Source organism: Rattus norvegicus, chromosome 2 (assembly GCF_036323735.1).
Source record: "Rattus norvegicus strain BN/NHsdMcwi chromosome 2, GRCr8, whole genome shotgun sequence".
NCBI classification, from domain to species: Eukaryota; Metazoa; Chordata; class Mammalia; order Rodentia; family Muridae; genus Rattus; species Rattus norvegicus.
In genome coordinates this window covers 134,611,880-134,637,399 of record NC_086020.1, presented here as the reverse complement: position 1 = coordinate 134,637,399, position 25,520 = coordinate 134,611,880, and the positions used below count along the sequence as shown (strand labels likewise).

Below are 25,520 nucleotides of genomic sequence, written 5' to 3'. Positions count from 1 at the left end.
CTTGTGGGTATCTGGAGTGGAATACAGGTTTCCTGGAAGAGGGGGCAGTGCTCCTAAATAGAGAGCTGTCTCTCCAATCTCAAGGAAGATAATTTGTGTCAAAATCAAATTTATACTCTTTAGGCTCTTGAAATACACAAAATAGGAGCAACTTTAAATAATCCCTTCTTTAATAAGCCCCTACTCTTATATATTTGTCATGTTTGTAAAAGATACGTTTACAGTGTTCGACATGGCAACACATATGTATAATTCCAGTGGGAGGAGGGCCAAGTCGGAAAGATTGAGAATTATATTCCAACTTTTTGACATGCTTTATGTGCTTCAAAGAGGCAATGATAACAGAAGAACATGCTGTCTTTGACTATGTTATATACCTTGGCAAGGGAAAGTCAGACCCTTGATTGCCATAATTACTATAATACAGAATATTAGCTGAAATGCATCGTGTTCAGTAAACAAGGAAGTTGTCAAAGAAAAAATAAGTTTACCTGATAGGAAACAGAAACAGCAGCAGAGTCTGCATGCAGACAAGGAAACTGTTGCCCAAAGAAAACTTTCTCATGAAAAACATTGGATAACTGAGTAGAATTTTTGAATGAAACTTCAGGTTGAATAACAGAAAAATACAGGGCACTAGGCAATGGCCTTCCATCCAGTTCTCAGGTCTACCATAGTCCCAGTCATAGTCACCAGCACTACCTGTCCCTCAGGCCATGCTCATGTCCTCTGGGCAACAGTGATAGGAACACCTTGTCATTAAAGATCACCTCCAAAGCAAACATGGGACAAATGGTGATTGGAGGGTGGCATCTCTCTCTCTTACTTTTATCTCAAAGGACTCTGTGTGTCTCATGTTTAAGCTACTTCGGCTTGCACCAGGGTCACTTCCTCTATCAGTGTATTTGACCCTTAGCCCATAAACTCTCCACTGTTCTTACATCTCTAAGGAAATTGGACAGAATGAAATGAAGAGCTGACTAAGGTGGTTGTTGCCAACAATAGAGATAACCTCATCAGCACAGAACTGGGTATGCTGCTGGACGTCCTAGGACCACAGTCTCACTAGAATTACAGAATTTAAGTGCTGTGCTGACTCAAAATATTGGAAGAAGAATGAAAAACTTGGCCAGGTTTGAATCAGTGGCCAAGCCCAATCAACTCAGCCCTTGGAACCCAGAATCTATGGTCAGAAAATCCTGCTTCCCTTGAGTGACTTTCCCCTTAAGAAATATTTTTCTTATCATAAGATATTTTTCATAAGAAAAATATTTCAACCATCTCCGGATATACACCTGTTTAACTTAAGGAGTATTGAAAAATCCATTTATATAATTATTTGTCTTATTTTAAAAAGCGCTGCATAAAACATCCCTATCTTTTTGTCCTTTTTCCTTGCTATGATTTGTCACTAATAAGATCTGCTTTTCTTTGTTAAAGGACCCATTGATGGTGCTTATGCATTCATTTCAGCCAATTTTAGAAAATATGTGTTTGAAATGATGGGACTCTCTTTTTAAAGTGGTTTTAAGGTGATATTAATTGATAGACTCATATTTGCCCCTGTTCTGTATTTTATTGTAAATTAAAACATTCCTCCAATAGATGCAGTTAGTAGATATTGCTTCCTTTTACAGAACAGTTTAACAATACGTAATGTTCTCGCGATCTACAGAGCATAAAAATAGCTTTCTTTTGTTATCACTTGAGAGTTTTCTAATTTATTCTTCTTATTAAATCTTCAAGAAAATGTAAAAGGGTGAAATTTGTGACTTACCCTGTATTAAAGACAAACTCACATTCTTTGCACAGAAGAATCATGAATTAACATATACTTCGAAATGAGGTGTACGGTCCTAAGAAAAATTATGCAAATATTTATAAGACAATATTAACGATTAGGTGAAGTTAATGAGGAATGCAAACAAGGTTGAATAAATTCATGTTGCTAATATAGATGGCAAGGAGGAGTCTGTATATGTTGGCTTTTCTTGTTTACTTTCATTTGGTGACTATGCCTTTAAATAACTTCCTACTAAAATATTTCACCAAAGGTTATTTAAATAAAAGCATGCATATGAGCCAATATGTTTCCTTATAGAGATGTCTCTCAAGAACTGGAAGCACACAGTGGGTGATCAGCCGTTTACGCATATGGACCGGTTAACAATGAGACACACTTTCAGTGTCCCACTTTGAGCCTGGAGCCAAGAACCTTCCAGAAGCGTACATGCGCCCAGATGCTCCATCAGCTCTCGCGAGACTTGCTGTTAGAGGCGTTGCTGCTGAGCGCATGCGTAGTTTGGTTTAGGCTGGACTGCAGACTGGCTTTTGCAGCAATGACTCCCATCAAGTTGCTGGTGCAGCCTACACAGAGGCCAGAAGGCCGCACCTACGCCGAATACGGGTCGGTGAACGAATGCATGGAAGGCATCTGTAAGATGTACGAGGAGCACCTGAAGAGGTTGAACCCCCTCAGCCAGTCCATCACCTATGGCGTCAGTCAGCTGTTTGAGTTTATCGACCGCATGGTAGACCTCAGCTGCCTGGTGTTCCGCGAAGATACCCAGACCTACAAGCCTCACAGCCGAGAATGGGTCAAAGAGAGGATCTACATGCTTCTCAGTCAGCAGGCGCAACGAGACGAGTCAGAGTGATCTTCTAGAAGCTTCCAGGGCTGGGGCTGTCTCGGACCGCCGGTGAGTGTGTGGTGCAGTGGTGGTTGCTTTCACTCACAGCCTCTTTCGCCCCTATTTTATGTGTTAGATGGGATGTGAGCCATTTTGCTCACAAAACCCCACTTCTCTCCTTATTGATTTTCTTTCTTTTTAACATTTTTATGATGATATAAACGCAAATGATGTATACCCGCTTTAATTCATTCCCTGTGGGAACTGTTCGAGGTAGCAAGAGCGCAATGACATTGATATGTGATACCTGCCCGTTATCTCTGAAGTTTTTTTAGTTAAAGATTAAAAGGGCTAGGGGCTGAGGTTTCAGGGAGCAGCAAGGATTTCTTTTAGGCATCAAATTTTAGAGCGATCTGCTCCTGTTAAGTCTGCTCTGTACTTAGGTTCCTGGTGAGACAGAATGAGAAGCCATAGGGAACAAGACACCGAGACTACCGCTTCATGTCTAAAAGGAAGCAAAAAGATTTAGACAGGGTTTGGAGATGCTCAAGAAGTAACATTAAAATTCACGAAAGTGGTGACACACACTTCCTCATAGGTCTCTCAAACATCACTAGCAAGTATGAGCCTAGGGGAGGTAGCTTTCATATTCTGACCATAAAATACAACTAGAGTATATGTTTCACTTTTATTGTATTTTAATAAGTATATTCTATCCAATAAGTATATTTTTATGTATTTACATTCATACAGATAAAATGTGTCCAGCAGACATCTGTGAGTTTAATTATCATTATTGCTTCTAGGCATGTAGCTAACCCAGCATTCCCTATTCTACGTATCCTGAGATGAGAAGGAAATGTGTTGCACTTCTCACTTTGTGACATTTTTAATGGACTGATTAACATTTGCCTTTTTGGAATCATAAACAAGATTTTATAATAACCTTATGATTAGTGAATGACTTCTCTGTCCTACATCTAAGTGAGCATGCAAAAGAATATGGATGTTAAGCACATTAGAATGTGACCTCTCTATCACTAATTAAATTAAATTAAATTAGCTAACAAACATACAGAGAATGTTCTAATGATTGATCATCTGTGATAGCTGCAACAACTGTGACAGGTTGTTATTCCCGTGAGTCCCCATTCCGCAGACAAAAGTGAGTCTCACAGGACATGTGAATTGTCCAAATCGTATCTCCAATAATTCGATTGAAGATGAATTCTTCATATTTTAGGTCTATTTCTCATCATTCTTCTACTATAATCCACTCTTTGTAAATATTTTATAATTGGACAAATAGTTGTTTTTCAATTTGTAAGTAAAGGTATCAACAGGATACTTTTAAATCTAGATGTGGTGTTTGATGCTAATATTCTTTAGTATATTAATTATGCTGTAGAATTCTGAACAGAGGCATTTAGTGACTTGCTTTGGTTTCCGTATATCATTTGTGTCCACTGAGGCAGTTCTGAATTCTAGCATATAAGTACACATGCCACCTTTATTTGTGCATCATTTAATATTTTTACTTTTGGTTACATTTCATCTTAACTTGTGTTTGTGCATGGGTATATAGACACCTGCATCCTATGGTGGGATTGTGGGGAACAGAGAAACTTTTTAGGGGTTAGTTCTTCCAACCACTTTGCGGACTCTGAGGATTAACCTTGGGTGTTTAGGCTGAGTAGAGTGTCTTAGCTAGCTGCACTCTCTCATTGCCCCCAAATTTAGATATTTCAAATGAGGATCTCACGTAGGATTGCCTCGGAGTTGCTGTGTAGTTGGTAATGATCTTGAATTCCAGTTTTCTTGTCAATACCTCCCAAGTGCTGAGATTACAGGTTGACACCCAATTCTTGGTTTATGTAATACTTCAGATTGAATCCAGGCTTTGTGCATGCTAGCCAAACACTCTACTAGCTAAGTTACATAGCCATCCCTTAACTTATACAAGCAATACCCTTTAAAGTAAGAATAAAATCCAGTACTTTTTTAATGTTTTATATGAAATCTTTTTGTACTCAGGGGTAAGTAAATAGGAAGCACTAAGTAAGACTCATATCTAAGCCACACACTCTGACAGCTGGCAGGTGAATGTCTGCCAGCTAATATTTTATCATTATTTCCATATTCATATTCCATGTAAATAAAGTGAAAGATTGTATGGGTGGGGGACAATAAGAACTACCATGGCCTACTTGCAGAGGAAACTGAACAGACTGTACTGACTAACAATTAAAATAGGGACAGGCAATCAAGTGCTTGACATCAGTTTCTGGAACTCTTCTGAAAAAGGGAACAATATAGGTACATATATAAAACCCCAAGAGTTTCCTAGGAACTCACTAGCCTGCCAGCCATGCCTGTTTCACAATACAGCCCAAGGAGAGATTGTACCAAACCCGTGGTGGATAGCGCCTGAAGATAGCAGTGTACAGTGTGTGTACCCTACACATAAGTGTGGAATACACTTGAGCATACACTTACACACATGCACACACAAGGTTCAATAATATAACAATACAAAAATGAAGAAAACTCTGACGTTGCTTGCTGCTTATGTCATTTGCATGTCTAACAAGATTTAGTTTAGGATCATATAAACAAGCAGTACTTATGAAATTTGAAATATAATGTAGAAAAACTTGTAAATATATATTTTGTTTTGATATAGTTGATGGTACTATATAATATATATCAAAATGTTTTCATAAATATATATCAAAAAGATATATATATATATATATATATATATATATTGTTTTATTGACCCACAGGGAACATTTCTGATCGAAGCAGCAGGAACAAGCTGGAGCGATGAGCCATTTTCCATGGAAGGCTGCCCCTAACCTGTGAATAATTTCTCTTCACGTGAGCTTTGAGAATATTTGTCCTTGAAGGTTTTATTGTCACCTGCCAATAAAGTTTAAAACAAATCACAGTAAACGAATCACTGTAAACTGTTTTTCAAGTTTAGATATGTCTTTATCAGTTGCATATTCAAAGACTTTTTATATCACATCTTTTTTCTCTTCCTTTTTCTTTCTCCCAACACCTATTCTTTGTATTTGGGTCTACTATCATGAAATTTAGTCTTCTTTGTCTATTTGTCTGCAAAGAATGAAGTAATTAACAAAGTTGTTGATCGGGCATTTTGAAGGCTATCCTCTTTCTTGATTTCCACAGGAGGCTGCCAGTAGTTGTATATGTGATGTTGACCTGTGTGGGTGAAAATGCAGAGAGATTGAGTAGAGGAAAAGAAAAAGAGGAGGAATCCCAGTCTTCAATAAAACCCAAGGCCTCGTTCTATATAAGGGGCAGGAGTAGGGTGGGTTGACTTCTGATTACTGTGTGCTCTCAATTTGCTGGGTAGGGTCCTTTGGTTCCACCTGGGTGGAAATCACAAGCAGGTCCAAAGCTGTTAGTCTTTCTAAGGTTACAGCTCACAGGCTTTGGGTATTGAGAGTTTGAGGGTCCAGTAATGCAAGCACAGCTCTGTGCCCAGCATATCAGAACCAGCCATAGGCCATTAGGCCTTAGCTCTCTGGACTTCCTCCAGTGACTGGACCACAGATGCATCATCTTGCACCTCTACAAGCTTCAACTGTGCCTCTGGTTATGGCCTCTGCATCCTGACACAGATACGCTGGGATGCTCTTTGAAGCTTTCCAGCTGTCTCACCACCACTGTTGGTGCTGTCACCTAATAATAATAATAATAATAATAATAATAATAATAATAAAAAGATACCTTAGGATGCTCTTTGAAACTTTCCAGCTGTCTCACCACCACTGTTGGTGCTGTTACCCATTAATAATAATAACAATGATGATAATTACTATTATCATCATTGCTACTATTTTTAATTGTAATCAGGTTAGCACACTCTACCAATGATAAAGTTATATTGCCAGAGATGTGTCATGGTTGTAACATATCAATACAATGAAAGAACTTTTAAGTCAAATTGTGGCTTGACTTCCAGGTCCACCAATATTTCTTAAGAGTTAGGGAGCACAGTGGCCCAGTTAGCACAGCCTGTCAGAGTGATGAATAGGATTCCAAGTCAATATAGCTCATAATCATCATGCTAGATAACCTAGGGGCAGTTCACACATGCTAAGTACATACTATGCCCCTGACCCACGCTTCTACCCCAAAGACTGGTAATTTAGATGGAAATCTTTCATTAAATCAATTAAATACTGCTGGTGCATTCATAAGTAGGCAATTGCCTCCCTATTTTTGTCTTTCCCTCATTTATATAAAAACATAAGCAAGAAAAAGTATGTGTTGTGAATAAAAAGCAGTGCCCTAATATCAGACAATAAAAATGATCTTTTCAGGTCAATATTAATTGCCCTACAAACTGAAAGATGTACTAAAGTATACAGGTACAAAAATATATTAAAAACATGGCTTGATATAAGTAGATTAAAGCATAAAATAACAGTATGAACTATCAATAAGTAAGTAAACCTTAACAATTCTGGGAGAGGAAAAATGGGGGGGGGAGCATTCACCATCATATTGGAAGTTTTATACTAAAGAAATCGCAGGTAAAATGAGGATACTATATTTGTGTCCTTAAATCCATGCGTGCCATTACCTACATGATTATAGGAGCATGCAGAAATACAGATTGTTCCTGGTGTTTTATAGCTGTTTCTTCCTAATGGAAATGGCCTCTTCTGAAGTAAGGCATACAGGAAACTCATAACCTCTAGAAGCTCATAAATTGTACCCGCCTCAGGAAGCCTAGGAAATTGATTCTTTACAAGGCCGCTCACCCAGGAAGTAAACATTGTGATTAATTAGAGAAAGGAAACATTTTGGTGGAGGTGACTGAAAGTTGGGCAGGAAATCACACAGATACAGCTTTCCTGAGTTGTCATACTACTAGGACTGGCTTTTTAGTGCGGCAACTGTCTCTGAGTTGCCATGTTTCTATAAGTAACACCTCACACATGTTTCTGTAAGCATGTTCAATACACTGTAATAAGATGAAGTCCTGCTCTTGTCATGATGTCTGACATTTGACTTCGATGTATTTTCATCGAATTTTTCCCAGTCTGTTTACTATTCTGTTACCTCTAGATGATGATGCACATTTGTTCAGTTTTTAATTCATACCTCTTATTCAAAAGGAAATCCTAGGGATTCTCTTTTGAACATTCCTCCCTGTGATGGCCTGTCAAACTAACTTTTAGGTACATAGTCATTATCTAAACTTCTAAGGCATTTTCCTTAAGGCTCTTAAGAATCTCAGCCAGAATACAGCAAACACAGAGGCGAATGCCAGCAGCAAACCACTGAACTGAGAATAGGACCCCCGTTGAAGGAATCAGAGAAAGAACTGGAAGAGCTTGAAGGGGCTCAAGACCCCAAAAGTACAACAATGTCAAGCAACCAGAGCTTCCAGGGACTAAGCCACTACCTAAAGACTATACATGGACTGACCCTGGACTCTGACCTCATAGGTAGCAATGAATATCCTAGTAAGAGCACCAGTGGAAGGGGGAGCCCTGGGTCCTGCTAAGACTGAACCCCCAGTGAACTAGACTGTTGGGGGGAGGGGGACAATGGGGGGAGGGTAGGGAGGGGAACACCGATAAGAAAGGGGAGGGGGGTGAGGTTAGGGGGATGTTTTCCCGGAAACCGGGAAAGGGAATAACACTCGAAATGTATATAAGAAATACTCAAGTTAATAATAATAATAATAATAATAATAATAATAATAATAATAATATAATAATAAAAAGAGTCTCAATGTAAAGCACTGTGGTCAATGGCCCCAAGCATCACATTTAAGATCCCGGACTCCAGTGGCACAGCTTAGTGTCCCATTTTCTCAGCTGACTTGAAGACTTGGTTATACTTTGTGACAAGCTTAGTTTAGAGAAAGTGTTCTAATTTCTAATTCTCTTTCCTTGGCGTCTAGTCCTCAGCTTTTTCTTGACTGTTTGTTCTTCCTTATTCCTTTAGGTGTTTTGTTTCCCACTAAGTTTGAATTTTCAGTTGACTCTCTGCTTTATTTTTATTTTTCAACTATATTTTTCATTCCATGTTCTACATTTTCATTCCACATCCGTTTTCTAGGTTGTTACCTATCTTTCTAGTTTTTTTAAAATATGTCAACCATTTTAATAGCTAAGGGCTTCTGTTTTTTGAATCATTTCCTTTCTTCATCCCCTAATTATAGTTTAATAAGGATGCAAGCATGTCCTAAGATTCTCTGAGCATACCAATAGGAATACTTTTAAATTTTCTTCTTGATTTTTTTTTCTCGTGAATTATTTCAGTTTTCCTTGGGGATACATGTTCTATTTTATTTTTGTCTCTCTATTCGTTTCTTTCCTCAGCAGAAAGAGGAAACATTTGGCAACATTACTCACGGCCATTCTCTTAGAAGCTCAGAGACTGTGACAATATCTGTTTTGGGATCTTTGGGACCAATGTCTTCTTGTTTTATTACTGTGTATCTGATTGGGCAAGAAGTTGAGAGCTCTCTTTCTGACATGCACTGGTTCTGATTCACATAAATCCCTGAAGAGCACCCTGGGGCTGCCTTTGGGATTATAGCTCTCATCTACAGTTTAATGTATGCACAACACACAAATACATACACACACACACACACACACACACACACATTCATTGTCAGGACAAAATATTCTAAAGTATCAGTCACTTTGTTCTTTGTAACATCCGTCTTGTTCAAAAGGCAGTCTTAAGGATTTTTTTCTAACCGTCCTCTCTGTGATGGCCTGTCATACTGACTTTTATGTACATATTCATTGTCCTAACTTCCGAAGCATTTTTCATAACCCATGCTAAAATAACCAGCAGCTCTGATTCTGATCTTTATCTTTTACAACTGACAGTTAATATTTGTCTGTTATTATCAGTCTTGCTGTCACTCTGTTTACTAATTTTGCTATCATCCTGGATACTTCAGTACTCTACTTACTAGGGTACAGTAGATTATGTGTAGACTCTCCTGCTTTCTCAGCTGAATGATATCCTTTATTTTATTTTTGTGCTTGGTGCTGCTTTTTTATTTTTAGCATTTTTATTGTTTTTCAATATTGTAATATTATTATGTTATTTCTTCCTTTCATTTCTTCCCTCTAATCACTACCATGAGTCCCTGCTAGCTCTCTTTCTACTATTTGTCCTTTACACTATTTGTCCTTCCATGCATGTATGCATGTATCTGCTAAGCTATATACCAAGTTCTCATCCTGTTAGCTTAGGTTGGGCTCTAACACTGGCCCTGCATCCTTCCATGGTCACAGTGTAAAGTTTATCACTGACAGATCCTTCAACGTATTCAGAAGTAATCCCATGCCATGAGTGATTTTTATTTCTCAGGCTATCCCTTTGAGAACGTTAACCACAGCAATTACTGCAAGGCCAACTACAGTATTTTTTTCCATTTTTCCTTTCATATAATCATCATTTTAAGTTTTTACTTCAGAGAATCTCTTGGTCCTGCCAAGGTTGGACCCCCAGTGTAGGAGAATGTGGGACGGGGAGAAGGGGGTGTGGATGGGGAAGGGAACACCCTTATAGAAGAAGGGGAGGGGAATGGGTTAGGAGGCTTATGTCTGGGAAACCAGGAAAAGAAACAATAGTTGAAATGTAAATTTAAAAAAAATTAAAAAGTTTTTACTTGGAGTAAACCATTAATATATCAAAGATTATATCTTTATATATATATATATATATATATATATATATATATATATATATATATAAATGGGCAAAAGAACAGAAATCCATATATGCATTTGAAAAACATGAAGAAATGTATCTAGTCAAAAGTCTACAGTGGTCATGATGAAGGTCGTATATGTACTCTTATAATGAAGTCTCAGTACAGATTTTGACTAACAGAAAATAAGCATTGTATAATTGTCAACAGCTATGCAATAGAAAGTGTACATACTTAGGAAACATATAAATATTCAAATATGGAGAAGATCAGAAAAATCAAACACTGTACCATAAGATTATGGACAAAGTCATAATTTTATTGCATAAGTAAAATGAGGGTTGGATTTATTTGAGGAATGTTGTGTTTTAACTGGTTCATGTTAGTAAATATATTTCTGAGAAGTTAATTTATTTTCTGGGACTGTACCAAAGAAATATTCTAAACTCTTCCATATATATGTGAAGCTTATTTAATTAGCATGGCTATCACCATGCTATGAATTTTCTCATTCCTGTTAGAAAAACTGTCTTTAATAAATGCAACTGCTGAGTTTCAGAAGTAGTCATTGAGTATTGATCAAAACAAAGTTTCTTTCCTAGTTGCAGAGTGTAGACACATGGAGGGAGTGGGGGACTTGGAACCCTGTGGTACAGCTGCAGGTGGTATTAACAGCAGTAGCAGCAAGGAACTAGGGGGCCAGGTGCCACTGGAGAGGAATTGAGAAAAGCACGCTGTGCTACTTACAGAAAAGTATCCAATTCGTAGTATCACCAATTATGGAGAAAAGCTTGATGTGTCCCAAATTAGGAGATGAAGTCAGAAATCAAAAGATTTTGAAGAGATGGCATGTTAAAGAATTAAAGCATGTCAAAACATATTTCTAGGAACTGAGTTTCTATAGACTTGAGTGAAGAATTGGATATTTTTCTTGCAAAAGAAATCCATATTTTCTACTGCGGAAGGATTATTAAATAGCCATTGACAAACACATCTGTGCTTTTCTTGGTATTCAGTACTTAACAGAAACCTAGGATGGGGATATAGATTATAAAGGCCTGAGTCATTGAGTGTATTCAGTATTGAAAATAAAATATCATGAGGTATTGATGCAACAGAGAAGAATAGGAAGAGATGGAAATGACAGAGAAAGTAGGATGGAGGGAGTGAAAGAAGGGAGGGAAGGAGAGAAAGACAGAGACAGATATGACAGAGACAGAGACAGGGGTGGGAGGCGATGTATGTATTTGTGTGTTTTCCTGAACATAGGCAAAGCCAGGCATTGGAGTAGTCTCTGATGTTATAAACATTTCTATTACATCTTTGAAAATGTCATACAATGTATTTTGATTACATTTATGCCCTCTCCCAGCTTACCTAGATCACTGTGCTGCCCTACTTATACAACATTGATCTTTTTCATTTTATCTCTCTCTTACTTTTTTTTTTACACTCATCAAATCTGATTTGTGATGTTCATATGACCTTAGATGTGTAGCTCTCCACTGAAGTGTGCGTAATCCTCCTGGAACGACACTCCTGAACAGAACAAACACTCTCCCAGTACCAGTCTGCTGTCAGTAGTTCTTCAGCTAGGAATGGGACTCCTCCTTACCTGTCTTTTTTCTCCATGCTGATATTTGATCTAACTTAAGCTTGCACAGATCTAGTGCCTCTTATCAAAGCTACTATAGGCTCACATGTACAGTTGCTCTGCTGTGTCCAAAAGAAACTTTCATATATACTTTGTCTTCTGCCATAATCCATGATTCTTTGGAGAAGTGTAAAATAGATGCCCTGTTCTAGGATTAAGCATCCCATATTATTACTAATAATTCTAGAAGGTGCTATACATGCTACCAAATAAGAAAATTAATCATCAATATTATGTAGCTATGAATCCTGCAAAGTACCATAACCACTTGACTGACAAGATCAGCCCACTGGTGCAACTGTCACATGAACATCATAGTAACCCGTTATTTTATGTTTGAATTTATGTCCTGCTGTGTGAGATGAAATGTATACCTGTCACCATCAGAGGTCAAGAACCTATGGTTAGATGGATCATAATACCTAGCGCATAAACTACTACCATTATTTTTCTAAATAAGCATAATATCAAAGGGACTAGTAAATATTTTATTTTTAAATTATGCTTTCAATTTCTGAGATGATAATATGACATCAGTTTTCCCTTTCCTTCCTTCCCTCAAGACTCTCCTATATACCCCTATTTGATTTTTCATTGTCAGTATTGTGTGTGTGTGTGTGTGTGTGTGTGTGTGTGTGTGTTTTCCTAAATAATAAATACAGTTCAGCCTGTATAATGTTATTTGTATATGTTTTTAGGGATAATTATTTATTTTCAGATAACCAACTGCTTTGCTGTTCCTTTAAGAAGTTGTTGAGCATCAATGGAAGGAGAAGCCCTTGGTCCTTGGACCCCCACCCCAGTATAGGGGAATGTGAGGGGAGCTGTAAGGGGGAGTGGTTGGAGAGGGGAACACCCTTATAGGGGAAGGGGAACGGGATGGAATAGGAGGCTTATGTCCGGGAAACTGGGAAAGGGAAATGTAAAAAACAAAACAAAAAAAAATCCAGTAAAAGAAAAAAAAAAACAGTATTCATTAGTAATCTCTAGCTGTTTGTGTAGAGTCAACCCTCATGGCTTTTCACCTCACTATTTTTGTATACCTATTAATCTAGCCTTGTTCAGCTCACGTTGAGGCAATGTGTTGGTGAGACATTATGAGTGTTTCTCATGAGTTCCTAGGAGACACAAACTCATAGAAAACTCTCTAACTTTTTTAAATCAACCAAGATGTATCACTTGGGCTAGACTCCACAGTTTATTCTATTGCTTGGGGTTTTTCTGTAGTGGTCTCCATCTGTTGAAAGAGAAGTTTTTTGTTAAGGGTTGAGAACTAAACTTATTTCTAAGTGTCAAGATAAATATTTAGAATTTAGCTGAGGGTAATTCTATGTTACTAAAGTAGTGGTTGTAGCTTCTCTTCTCAGATCTCTAATTTCACTAACCCTCAGTAGTTCGGTAGGTTTCCAGAACTAGGCCTGTTTTCCCCTTGTTGAGCAGAGCTTAAGTCCAATTAGGGAGCTTTTGATACTGCCAAGGTATACTCATATCACTATTGTTCTCTTACAGTTACTGTACCATGTGCATCATAGATAGGTGTCCTAGCTGGATAGGTGTCAAGCTGGTTGCTTGCTTCCTTTGGAAGCTTAGATGGCACTTTCTAGTACCATGAAAACTTGTCCTCCCAGAGGAGATAGTAAGATATCAGGGTCCTCTCAAGCCTGAGTCTGAATTTCGTGGTATCCTCAGCAATAGGGTCATATCTTCCACCTCTTGGGGACAGCCAGAAGTGATAGCTGTAGCCTGAATGTTTTAGGAATCTTTTGAACAACCTTGACCAACAGCTCATAAGAGAGCTTCTCAGGCCTTGTTTGGGTGTTTTGTTAAATAGTCTATGAATTTTGGAGGAACCTTGTTACCCCAAATGGGAAAACTTTCTTTGAATTATATATGTATATTTATACACTAATTTGCATTTATCATAGGTACTTTTTGGTAGCTACTAGTATAATTCCTTATGAGTGTTTACAGCATCTTTCTGTTATTTTACTCAGCCCTTCTACCGCTAACTAGAGCCCCCACTTTCCTCATGTATGTCTTGTACTCTGTTACTCTTTTCTGTTGATCCTTGGCATATGGGTAAAGACTTTGTACCTCTGAGACACTTTCTGAATGATGTTCATTGTTGCTCTATTTGCAGTATCTCAGAAATGGAATAGCTAGTTCAACAAATGAACAGCTAGTGAAAGCATGGCATGTATTCACTGTGGAATATTACTGTTATAAAGAACAATGAAATCATGCCATTTGCAAGTAAATAGGTGCAGCTAGAAAGGACATTCTAAGTGAGGTAACCAAGACTCAAAAAGACAAATGTCACATGTTCTCTCAAATAAGCCGAGGTCCCTAGCTCCAAATCTTTAGATATGAATATATAACCTGGAGCAATGGCAGAACCCAGCAAAATAAAGCAGTACCGTTGAGGGAGTGAAGAGTTGGGTGATTCATAGCCTAGTGTATAACTTTAAATGCTATCATTAGGGAAGCTAATTCAGGAAAAACTTGACATTTAGCCAGTTTACTGTACATAGCGAGACCCAATAGAGAGAAGGGGGCCAGGGGGAGAAATGAAAAGTAAAAAGAGAGAAAACATTGTTCCACAATGTTCTTCCATAGTAATACCACACATACTGCTTTTGAAATTTCCCACGTTTAATTTTATCAAAGTCAGTTGTCTTCTCTAAAGATGCTTGTGTATATGAGAAGAAAACTACTGTACAATAGAACAAATAAATATTGGAGGATGAAACTATGAAATAAAAAAAATAATTTTAATTTCCTAATGTTACCTAAGGATTTGCAACTGGTAACATCAAATAAGATTGCATCATATATAATTTAAATTTTACAGAACTAGAATTTTAGATTTTATTATTTTATTCAACAACTTAATGATTTTCAGGAGTTTGATTCAATTAGAGAAGTGCTTTTTATTTTGTTATACTTTCCAATAATTTAAAAAGCTTGATAATTGCTTATTTTGAAGCATTTAATAAAAATGCATTATTATAGAATCATCTCGTATTACTCCTTAAATTATGATCTTTTGTGAAATTATCTTAAATTCTATATTAATTTTCATATGACACTGGTAATTTTCATGTCTTTCTTACAAAAGTCTGTCCCCAAGGTCCTTGCAGAAACATATAACCTAAGGTCTCAGTAGCTTCTGCCCCAGACTCAAATCATGCTTTGATATTTTAATTTCTTGTACAACATACTTTTTATTTCCATGGAATGGAATCAAAAACCGACTGAGAATACAAAGTATACACTAGAAATCAGCAAATGCCGGCAACAGAGTAGGAAAAAGACAAAGAAATGAAGCCTAAAGATGGGAAACCCTTCACTGGGATCTGCTGATCATAGCCTGAGCCAGGGCTGGATCACACCATGGGGACAAGTTCCAGGTCAGGAGGAAAGAAGGAGGGCAGGAGGCTGGGCTGGGCTGTGGGTTTAGTACCAGGTAAGTCGCTCTTGGTGTTTACCTACAAAAGAGTTAGCTCTGTTTCTTAGAAATGCACACAGAAAGAAATGAAGATTTGATCATTACTTAATGAATCTGTCACTTTACTATATCAACATCGTCAGAAATATGGGCATTATATTCAGATTCAAATTTCAGTAGCAGGAAATAAATATCAAAACATCATCACTGGCTCTTAATACAAAACCTCTACCCCACCTGAACTCCCTCCCAGCCCACCCACAGTAGCCAACCCACTCCTGGGAGCCGTTTCACTGCAGTCTCCTATACATACCAGTGGTACGTGGCCTTCTGGAAGGCTGGCTGGGCAGGCTTAAACAGCTGAAGAGAGTGACTGGGCCAAGGTGCTGCTAAGCTGTCCCCACGTTCCTTCTCTACCACACAAACTTTTTCAGGAATCTGGTCTTTCAACAGGAGAGACCACTTTTCAAAAATAATTCTTACAAAGGAGAGAGGGTTAGTTCTAATTACTCTAATCTTGTCATCTTGTCAAAGGAGATCAGTTCAGAGATTCACAAAGTCCACCAAACAGAGGTGAGAAGGGACCGGGAGGAGAATTTAGCAGAGCAGGCATTCTCCAGGCACATGCTCTAAGGGCTGGAAAAGCTGGTAGGGTGGTCAGGACACCATGTATGTACTCAGAGGTCTGGCCAGCCATCTGTCCTCCACAAAAAGAGCTGCCAAGTTATGGTGTTTTGGTTTAATATTTCTGGTGGGGACAGGAATTCCTGAAAGGCATACGTTTAAAAATAGTGACACAGGGCAGAGGATGAGAGCTGTTGTCCAAGAGCTTCTATGCAAAATAACAATTAATAGAAAAGGAAAAGAAAGTCTTCTCAATGGTTCTGAGAGTTCTAGTGAACTAAAGGAGGCTGCAAAGGGTGAGCAAACAGTTTCTCGTTGGCCTGTCCACATGTCTTAGCTGGCCTCCATCTGCTGTTTTGTCCTGTTCTGGAGCTCCTTACTCTTAGACTCTAGCTCAGGTCGAAGGTGCCTCCCTTGGTGTTGGTGTAGAGGCTGTTGTCTGAGGAGGGGTAGTTGGTCTGCAGTTGGGCACTTAATCTTGCGTTCTCCAGTGTGTGGACTTGTTGCTCCAGAAGAGCATTCTGCCACTTGAGGACATCAACGTCTTTCTGGTGCGTATGGTTTTTCCTTCTCATACACTGGATATACTCTGTTGCTTTGTCTAGCATTTGGGTTCAGGATGTGTTCTGTCCTTGGAGTGATGGGACTGAGTCCCGCAAACTGTGAAAGCTGTCTCTGATGTAATCCCTAAGTTTTTGTTCCAGTGCATTATTCCTAAGGCCCAGGGAGCAGCAACCTGGGAGGAGAGGGGTGGAGGGAAGGGGGAAGTCACTTACAACAAGCCTAGTGCCCCCATGCTCATGTGCACTCTCACACACACACACACACACACACACACACACACACACACACACACACACTCAACATGGGCGACAAACACCTCACTGCTTTGATATTCTTTAGGAAAAATAATACATAGCTACTCCCTTGAGACAGGTTTTGGTGAATCCCAGACTTCCTTTCAGTTTTGTAGCTTTGGATGACCTTGAACTTCTGTTCCTCCTGCTTCCACTTTGGTAGAGCTGGCATTAAGGAAGGATAGGCAAGCACTCTAACAACCACTGTAGAGTGGTTACATCAGCCTGTTAAAATTATTGGGAAGATAAATTGGAGCTTTATATGTGTCGTTAGAAGGTATCAGTATGTTTTCAGAATCTATTCCTAACTTGAAGTTGAATCTGAATTGCTAGATTTTTCAACTACTTCCTGAAAAGACTAAAAGTGTTGTGTATGTGAATAATATCACTCCTGTTTTCTAACTGTGACCTAAGAAGTGATTGCTGAAGGCCATACCTAAATTGTTCAGGTTCCTCCTGACTTGTAATTGTTCTGATTTTTATTTTAAAGTAATAAGTTGTTTAGTTTCCTGATCATTCTCTTCATACCAGTGGATAGACTAAGGTATAGAAAACAGTGGTGAAATACGCATCATTCTTGAGCAAAATCAACGCACACCTTTATCAAGTCTGCTTGTTAAAGGAAATAACTGTCAATTTAATTCTTTACACCAACGCTTAAGTGCTGCCTGCTGGATAGGTAAAAGGAACGGCATGCTGGTTAGATGTCTGCTTCAGTAAAACTAGTCTACTTAGGCTCGTGTTCTGTTTTGATCTATGTATCTGTATCTGGTAATGTTGTATGTGCTCTTTTTCATTCTCCATGGAAGCTCAAAGATAGGCAACTCCTTATGCACCAATGAATGGCTCCAGGTGATTTGAATGCAAGAATGCTTGCGGAATCCTTAGAGCAGAGCCTCACTAGGTGCTTTCCAGTATTAATCGTGGAGTGACAATAACAAAAGAAACTGGATGTGTAACAACTTACAATTAAGTAGGTTAATTTAGTCTTTGGGCAAAAAGATGAAATTGACCCTTAATATAATCCAGAATGGTGCTAAATTATTTTAACTTCTGATTGGAGGCTCTCCACTTTCACTATTTCCTGATTTACACTACATTTTACAGAGAATGCATCTTATTTGAAGTGAGCTTGTTGAGAAAATTTCCCAGGAGATGTATCTAAGGAAATGATTGCTTAAAATTAGTCTTTTCTACCTACAATCACTAGAGAATAATAATACTGACAATAAAGGTAATCTTTGAAAATCTTGTCATTTTGTGGTGTCAAAGCAAACAGCATTGGTATTATGCTTATTACTTATTCAATTGCTATTTAGCTTACACTGTCAAACAAGATTAGCTCCACTTCAGCATCGATCTCTGGCATTCTGCATTGTTTAATACTCATCTGCTTTCTTTATTTACCTTCTGCATTTACTCTCTCTGTTCTTTTAAGTCAAGCATTAGCAGTGAAGACTTAAGCCAGCCATATGCCTTTCCTTGCTTATTTTCAATCACCCTCCATACATCTGTTAGATGCTGTGCTGGTCAGTTTGCTTGGCAAGGTGACAAGATCTAAAACCAGGTATCATACAAGCTTCCAACCTGTCTGTGAGGGATTTTTATAGGTTGGGTTTATAGAGATAGAAATGATCAGCCAATGTGGCTCTTGAGCTAAATAAAAAAGAAATTAGTTGAGAATTAAAAATCTTTTCTCCCTGCACCTTGTCTTCTGTAACTTGCTTTTGTCACTTCCCCTTCTAAGCACTGGTTTCAACACACTCTCCAGTCTCATACTCTTTGACCACAGACTCTGAATTATTCTTTGAAGGTTTTACCTTTCTGGCCTCAGGTAAGGATCTTTAAGGGGTTCTGTACAGAGTTTCCAACAATGCCACATATTAACCTTCTTGATAGGCTTCTGCAAACGTTGTCCAAGCCTTGTTGATTCCCCCAACTCTTAGCATCTTTCATGGCTACAAATCTCAGTACCATCTGAGTCTTGTTGCTAGGTCAGCTGGTTAATCAGAATGTAATATTGCCCCTTCTAGCAGAGGCCTAAAGATCCCTGTGAGGCTCAGAAGTTGCACCTGGAAAAGCAATTCTCTAAGCCATTATTCATCATGAAGTATCTCCTTCATAGCAGCCTTATTTATAATAACCAGAAGCTGGAAAGAACCCAGATGCCCTTCAACAGAGGAATGGATACAGAAAATGTGGTACATCTACACAATGGAATATTACTCAATTATTAAAAACAATGACTTCATGAAATTCTTAGGCAAATGAATAGAACTAGAAAATATCATCCTGAGTGAGGTAACCCAGTCACAAAAGAACACACGTGGTATGAATTCACTGATAAGTGGATATTAGCACAAAAGCTTGGAATACCTAAGATACAATTCACAGACCACCTCAAGCTCAAGAAGAAGGAAGACCAAAGTGTAGATTCTTCAGTCCTTCTTAGAAGGGGGAACAAAATATTCACAGGAGGTAGAGGGTGGGAGGGACTTAGGAGGAAGAGAGAACAGGAAGGGGAAAAAAGGGGGAAGGATCAGATATGGGAGGAGGTAGAATGATATACAGAGAGTCAGGAATTTGAACAGAGATGGGGGAGGTGGAATCCAGGGTAGCCACCAGCAAGTCCCAGATGCCAGGAAAGCAAGAGGCTCCCAGGACTAAACAGGGATGAGATTAGCTGAAATGCCCGATGAAGGGGAGAGAACCTGTAGAAGCCATATTCAGAGGTTAGGCAAAGCTTGTGGTTGGGGTATGGAGCCACCCACTCATCTTCAAATTTTTAACCCAGAATGGTTCCTGTCTAACGGAAATATTGGGACAAAGTGTGAAGCAGAGACTGAAGGAAAGGTCATCCAGAGATAGCCCCAACTGGGGATCCATTCCATATACAGTACCAAACCCAGACACTAGTGTAGATGCCAAGAAGTACATGCTGACAGGAGACTTTGTAGCTGTCTCCTAAGATGCTCTACCAGAACCTGATAAATACAGAGCCATATGCTCACAACCAACCATTGGACTGAGCATGGAGACCCCAATGGAGAAGTTAGAGAAAGGACTGAAGGAACTGAAGGGGTTTGCAACACCATAGGAAGAACAACATCAACCACAAGACTCACCCCTCTTCCCCCAGAGCTCCTAGGGACTAAACCATGAACCAAAGAATACACAGGGAGGGAAGCATGGCGCCAGCCACATAAGTAGCAGAGGATGGTATGGTCTGGCTTCAGCAGGAGGAGAGGACCTTGGTCCTGTAAGGCTTGATTCCCGAGAAGAGGAATGCCAGGGAGGTGAGGTGGGAGTTGGAGGGTGGGAGGGGAGCACCCTCATAGAAGCAGGGGGAGGGGAGATGGGATAAGGAGGTTCCCAAGGGGAAACCAGAAAAGGGGATAACATTTGGTAAATATGTAAAATATCCAATTTGATAAAACAAACAAATTATTATGTCTTTTCTAATGAATTTGTATTTCCACATGTTAGAACCTTCTGTGAATAGGATATTGCTATCAAGATGCATTTATTAGTTGTCTCAGTTGAGAACACTTTCTTTTTGTTAGTTTCTTTTTGTTAGTTTGAGGATAATCTCCTGAATTAGCCTTTCCTGTGCATCCTATACTAGGTAACTCTTAGTAAACAGAGTCTGTGGACTAGCTTGGGTGCTATCTGAATCTCTCTGTGAAAAAGGTTAGTCAAATTTACTTTTACTAAATTTCTGAGGACATTGGCAAAGTGCAGATTTCATTTTCTCCAGAATATAGTGCAATTGTCCTCTGGCTGAATTTCTGGTAGAATTCCCTAAAACTAGGGCTCCTCTAGATAAAATGTCTTTTTTCCAAATCCTATTCTATACTAGATCCAAAAGCTTAGGTCTTCTGGTCAGGCTTATCACAGCAGTAGCCCCATCCCTTTCTTAGTTCCCACTCACATCAGTTAACTTTCCCTATTGGTATGAATACATGACGAGTGCAACTTCATGAATGAAGCATTTGTCTTGGCTCACAAAGGAAGGTAAAAGGTTCATCACAGTGTGAAAGACTGGTGGCAAGGACATGGGAAATCTTGTCACATTAAATTTGGAGACAAGTACAGTAGCTCTTATTTGGTTTGAGATCCAGCCTATGTGATGGTGCTGCTCAAATTCACAATGACTATTACTGATTCTGTTAGATCTTTAAGAAGGCATTTTCTTTTTAAAAATTTTAAATTAATAATATTTTACTTATTCACTTTACATCTTACTCACTTCTCTTCTCCCAGACAATACCCCACAATCTTTCTCTCCATCCTTCTTCCCCTTCTGCTCTGAGCATTGGGAGCTTTCTCCTGGGTATTCCCCCACCCTGGCACATCAAGTCTCTGCAAGGATAGATGCATCCTCTCCTACTGAGGCCAAACAAGGCAGCCCAGCTAGAAGATCACATCCCAAAGACAGAAAACAGCTTTTGGGATAGCTCAGCTCTAGTTGTTTAGGACCAACATGAAGACCAACCTGCACATCTATTATATATGTGTGGGGAGGTCAAGGTACAGCCCAAGAATGTTCTTTTGTTGGTGGTTCAGTCTCTGAGAGCCCGCAGGGTCCAAGTGAATTGACTCTATTGGTCTTGCTGTGAAGTTCCTATCCCCTTCAGGGCCCAAAATCCTTCCCATTCTTCCATAAGAGTCTCCAAGCTCCACTGTTTTGCTATGGGAGTCCGTATCTGTCTGGGTCAGCTGCAGTGAAACCTCTCAGAGGACAGCCATGCCAGCTAGACTCTTGTCCACAAAGCATAACAGAGTATCATCAATGGTGCCAGGGGTTGGTGCTTGCCCATGGGATGGGTCTCAAGTTTGGCCAGTTATTAGTTGGCAATTCCCTCAGTCTCTGCTCCAAAAGAAAATGTGTGGTGTGTACTCACTTAAAAGGGAGTATTAGCTTTAAAATGCAGGTTACCCATGCTACTATACTCTACAGATCCAAAGAAAATCAGAAGGAAGGCACAAGTGAGAATGCTTGAATCACATGTAGACAGGGAAATAAAATAGTAAGAGGAGGCAGAGGTAGGGAGGGAACTGGGTGAGAGAGGGTATCCAGAGAGTGTGCAGGATAAAATGTGCAGAGGAACAGGAAGATGGCCAGATGGCCATGAGAATGAATGGAAATATGCAGCTGATGGGGCTAGGGAGGTGGGGCATCTCCAGGATGAGACAGAGATCTGGGATAAGGAGGTAACCTTAGCTGTGACTCATGCCATTGGGAATACAGAACCTGAAAAGGCCAACTCCTTTTGCCATGAATCCCAGTGGAGCGATAGGGATACCAATCTCCCCACAGAACTTTCACCAACAATGTATACTGTCTACAAGAAGTCATGTTATTCAGGGTAGACACAGAAAGGGGGAGATCCCAGGTGATGCAGAATTTAGTCAAGGTGAGTATTAAGCCTCACTAACCCCTTAGTACTTTTTTGCACAACCATTTTTGTATTGTCATTATTATTTTCTAGTGTTCCACAATAGCTAATCTTCTCTAAAATTTAACATGCTCAACTATAAGTTACATTTCTAAATTATTCCTTGTTAATTTGTATGTCATGATTTATTTATGTTGTCATTTCAAATTAAGGCTTTTTTTCTAAGTCTTCATTTTATTTTGAAAGTATATTCTATATCTTGTATTTGTTGGCTCATTTGAATGTTGTAACCTCATGTTCTTACGGATACTATTTATTACTTTTTCTCATGATTTTTATTATATCGAGGTCCCCATTGGAGGAGTTAGAGAAGGGATTGAAGGAGCTGAAGGGGTTTGCAACCCCATAAGAACTACAATATCAACCAACCAGAGCTCCTAGGGCCTAAACCACCATCCAGAGAGTATACATGGACAGACCCATGGCTCCAGCTGCATATATAGCAGAAGATGGCCTTGTTGAGCACCAGAGGAAGGAGAAGCCCTGGATCCTGCCAAGGCTGGATCCCCTAGTGTAGGGGAATATCAGGATGAGGAGGCAGGAAGTCGCGGGTGGATGAGTGGGGAAACACACTCACAGAAGAAGGGGAAGGGGGCATAGGATAGGGGATTTATGGACGGGAGACCCAGAAAGGGAATAATATTAGAAATACAAATTTAAAAATCCAATAAAATAAAAATGAAAAAAATCTCCCTTTTTTACCCTGTTTATTTATAGTGAAAGCATTAGAAGGTGTAAGGGGGCAAGAGCTTCACTGTTTTGTTCCTGGATGTTTCTCATGTGAATTATATCTAAGCTGTGTAATCACTCTTTTCCGATTCAGAAAATTCCTGTGTGTTTGGGCCCCATGCTTCCTTTACACTTCTCTATGATGTATCCTTTAAGATGGCACTCACAATATAACTTACCTGTACAGGCATCCTAATGTCCAACACCCTCCCTTGGTGTCTACTCTGCAAATATGAGAATTCTATTGATTCCTTCCGAAGTAAGAATTACATTGTTGAAGTTCCAATTTTTGTATGTTGCCAGTGGTCTTAGGATCATTGCATTACATGGCAAAATATGCCATCTTTTCCCAAAGAATTCCCACGAAGTCTCTACCTGCTCTCTCATTCTCTTTCATTTGGCATCACTTTGGTCTGGACGAAAAAGTACTGAGTCACTAGTCTAGGGATTGCTTGTCTTTGTTTTTGTTTTTGAAGGTCAACAGGAAATAACAAGTGCTTTCCTGGCATTATATTATATTAAAGTTTCATGTTTTATGATCCTAAGAAAATATTTATGGTTACCATTGAATTGTGATATTATTAGAGATAGTAGGTTATGTTTTCATCATACATATGACTTATTGAGTCTTTATTTCATGCTTTTAAATTTGAAATAAGGATTTCATAAAGCATGGACCACAAATCAAAACAGACCTAAAATTATTTGACAAATCTTTCTGTTTATTAATTGGAGAGTAATAGTATACAAACATTAATAATATTACCAAGAGATAAAACAGTAATTTTTCTTCTGATAAAAGACCAGTCTAGAAGCTAGGGAAATGATTGTGCAGTTAGGTGCACTTTCTACTCCTCTAGAGAATCCCATTTCAGTTCTATAGTTTTTCACTAATTAACGAAAAACCAAAATATATGGAAAAATAGATCATTATAGGAGAATAAAATTCAATATCATATAATGCCATTTTATACTAATTTATTAGTGCTATGTAATATTAGATTTAAGAAAATCAATTTTATATTGATTTTCCAGTTATTTTAAAAATTGGCTAAGAACAATTATAAGGGAAACAGGAATAACCAGTTCTACAAGGGATTAAGGTTTTTATAGCTATGGTATTTAAAGCTGTGAAATATGTGGGAGTAAATATTGTCAATAAGTCACGGTAAAATAAGTATAGTACTTTTTTGTTGTCTTAGGTACAGGTCATTTAAAATCAAAATTCTTTCCCATGTGACCCAGATGTCCCCTTATTTGCATATTCGTTTTCTTCATGGAATATATTTTTAGCCGCATAACCTTGCTACCACTGCTCAGTTATAGAAAACTCTTTGGTAAGTAAATTTATGTATGTTCTTTTTTGTACATACTCTTAAACATTGATCTAACCACAGCCTTTACCAGCCAAAAGCCTTCCTTAGTGTTAGCAGGGTAAGATTTAGATCTACAAACCCACTCTTTTTACGTATTACAAAAGATAATCAGTACAGAAATTAGTAGAGACAAATGGATTGATTTAAAGTTTGGTCAAATGGGGGTTGGAGGGAAGAGAAAAGAAGGAGTTCCTGTCCACCTTCTCCATAGTCATTTGTGTGGCCTCTCCTCTCCTGACATAAGGAAACACCCATGACCAAGACAGCATTGAAAAGAAAGCATTCAATTAAGGGCTTCCTTACAGTTTCAGATGGCTAGTTTATAAGCATTGTGGAATTGAGTGGGGGCCATGGAAGCAGGCAGGTATGACATTGAAGCAGTAGCGGAGAACATATACCTGATCCATAAGTTGCAAAAGGGAGAGGCAGGCTGGACCTGGCATTGACTTTGATAAAAACCACCACCCAGTGACACACTTCCTCCAACAAGGCCACTCCTCCTAATACTTACTAAAGAGTCTGACACCCTGGAACTGAACATTCTAATAGATGAGCCTACTGAGGCTACTCTCATTGAAGCCACCACACCACCAAAGCACCGCAGCAGCACAGCAGCACAGCAGCACAGCAGCACACAATTTTACAGATATGTTGTTAGAGCCTGCTGCTTTTTTTTTAAAGAATTTAGAGGGGATAAGGATAAGCTATTGAGATTTCTAAGCTCTTTTGTGTCTCAGAACAAAGAATCAGATGAGTAACACATGGATACTTAGAGGATTTCTTGGTGATAGTGACTGATTACATATACTGCTCGGCGTATTAACCTATATACTCCTGGGTACAATAATTGATTATTTAGAATATGACCATAGAAGATATTTAGGTAGAATAAATGAATGGCATGAGAGAAGAGCTATCTTTTTTTTTTAATTAACTTGAGTATTTCTTATTTACATTTCGAGTGTTATTCCCTTTCCCAGTTTCCAGGCCAACATCCCCTTAATCCCTCCCCCTCCC

At 38.8% G+C, this 25,520-nt stretch overlaps 1 protein-coding gene across 1 annotated transcript; it reads left to right on the top strand.

Moving 5' to 3' along the window:
* The first annotated feature begins 2,297 nt into the window (after positions 1-2,297).
* Positions 2,298-5,604, top strand: Erhl1 (ERH, mRNA splicing and mitosis factor like 1). Its single transcript, NM_001134511.1, has 2 exons — positions 2,298-2,699; positions 5,417-5,604. The coding sequence occupies exon 1, from the start codon at positions 2,340-2,342 to the stop codon at positions 2,655-2,657; it is 318 nt and encodes a 105-aa protein (NP_001127983.1). The 5' UTR covers positions 2,298-2,339; the 3' UTR covers positions 2,658-2,699; positions 5,417-5,604.
* Positions 5,605-25,520: the final 19,916 nt, after the last annotated feature.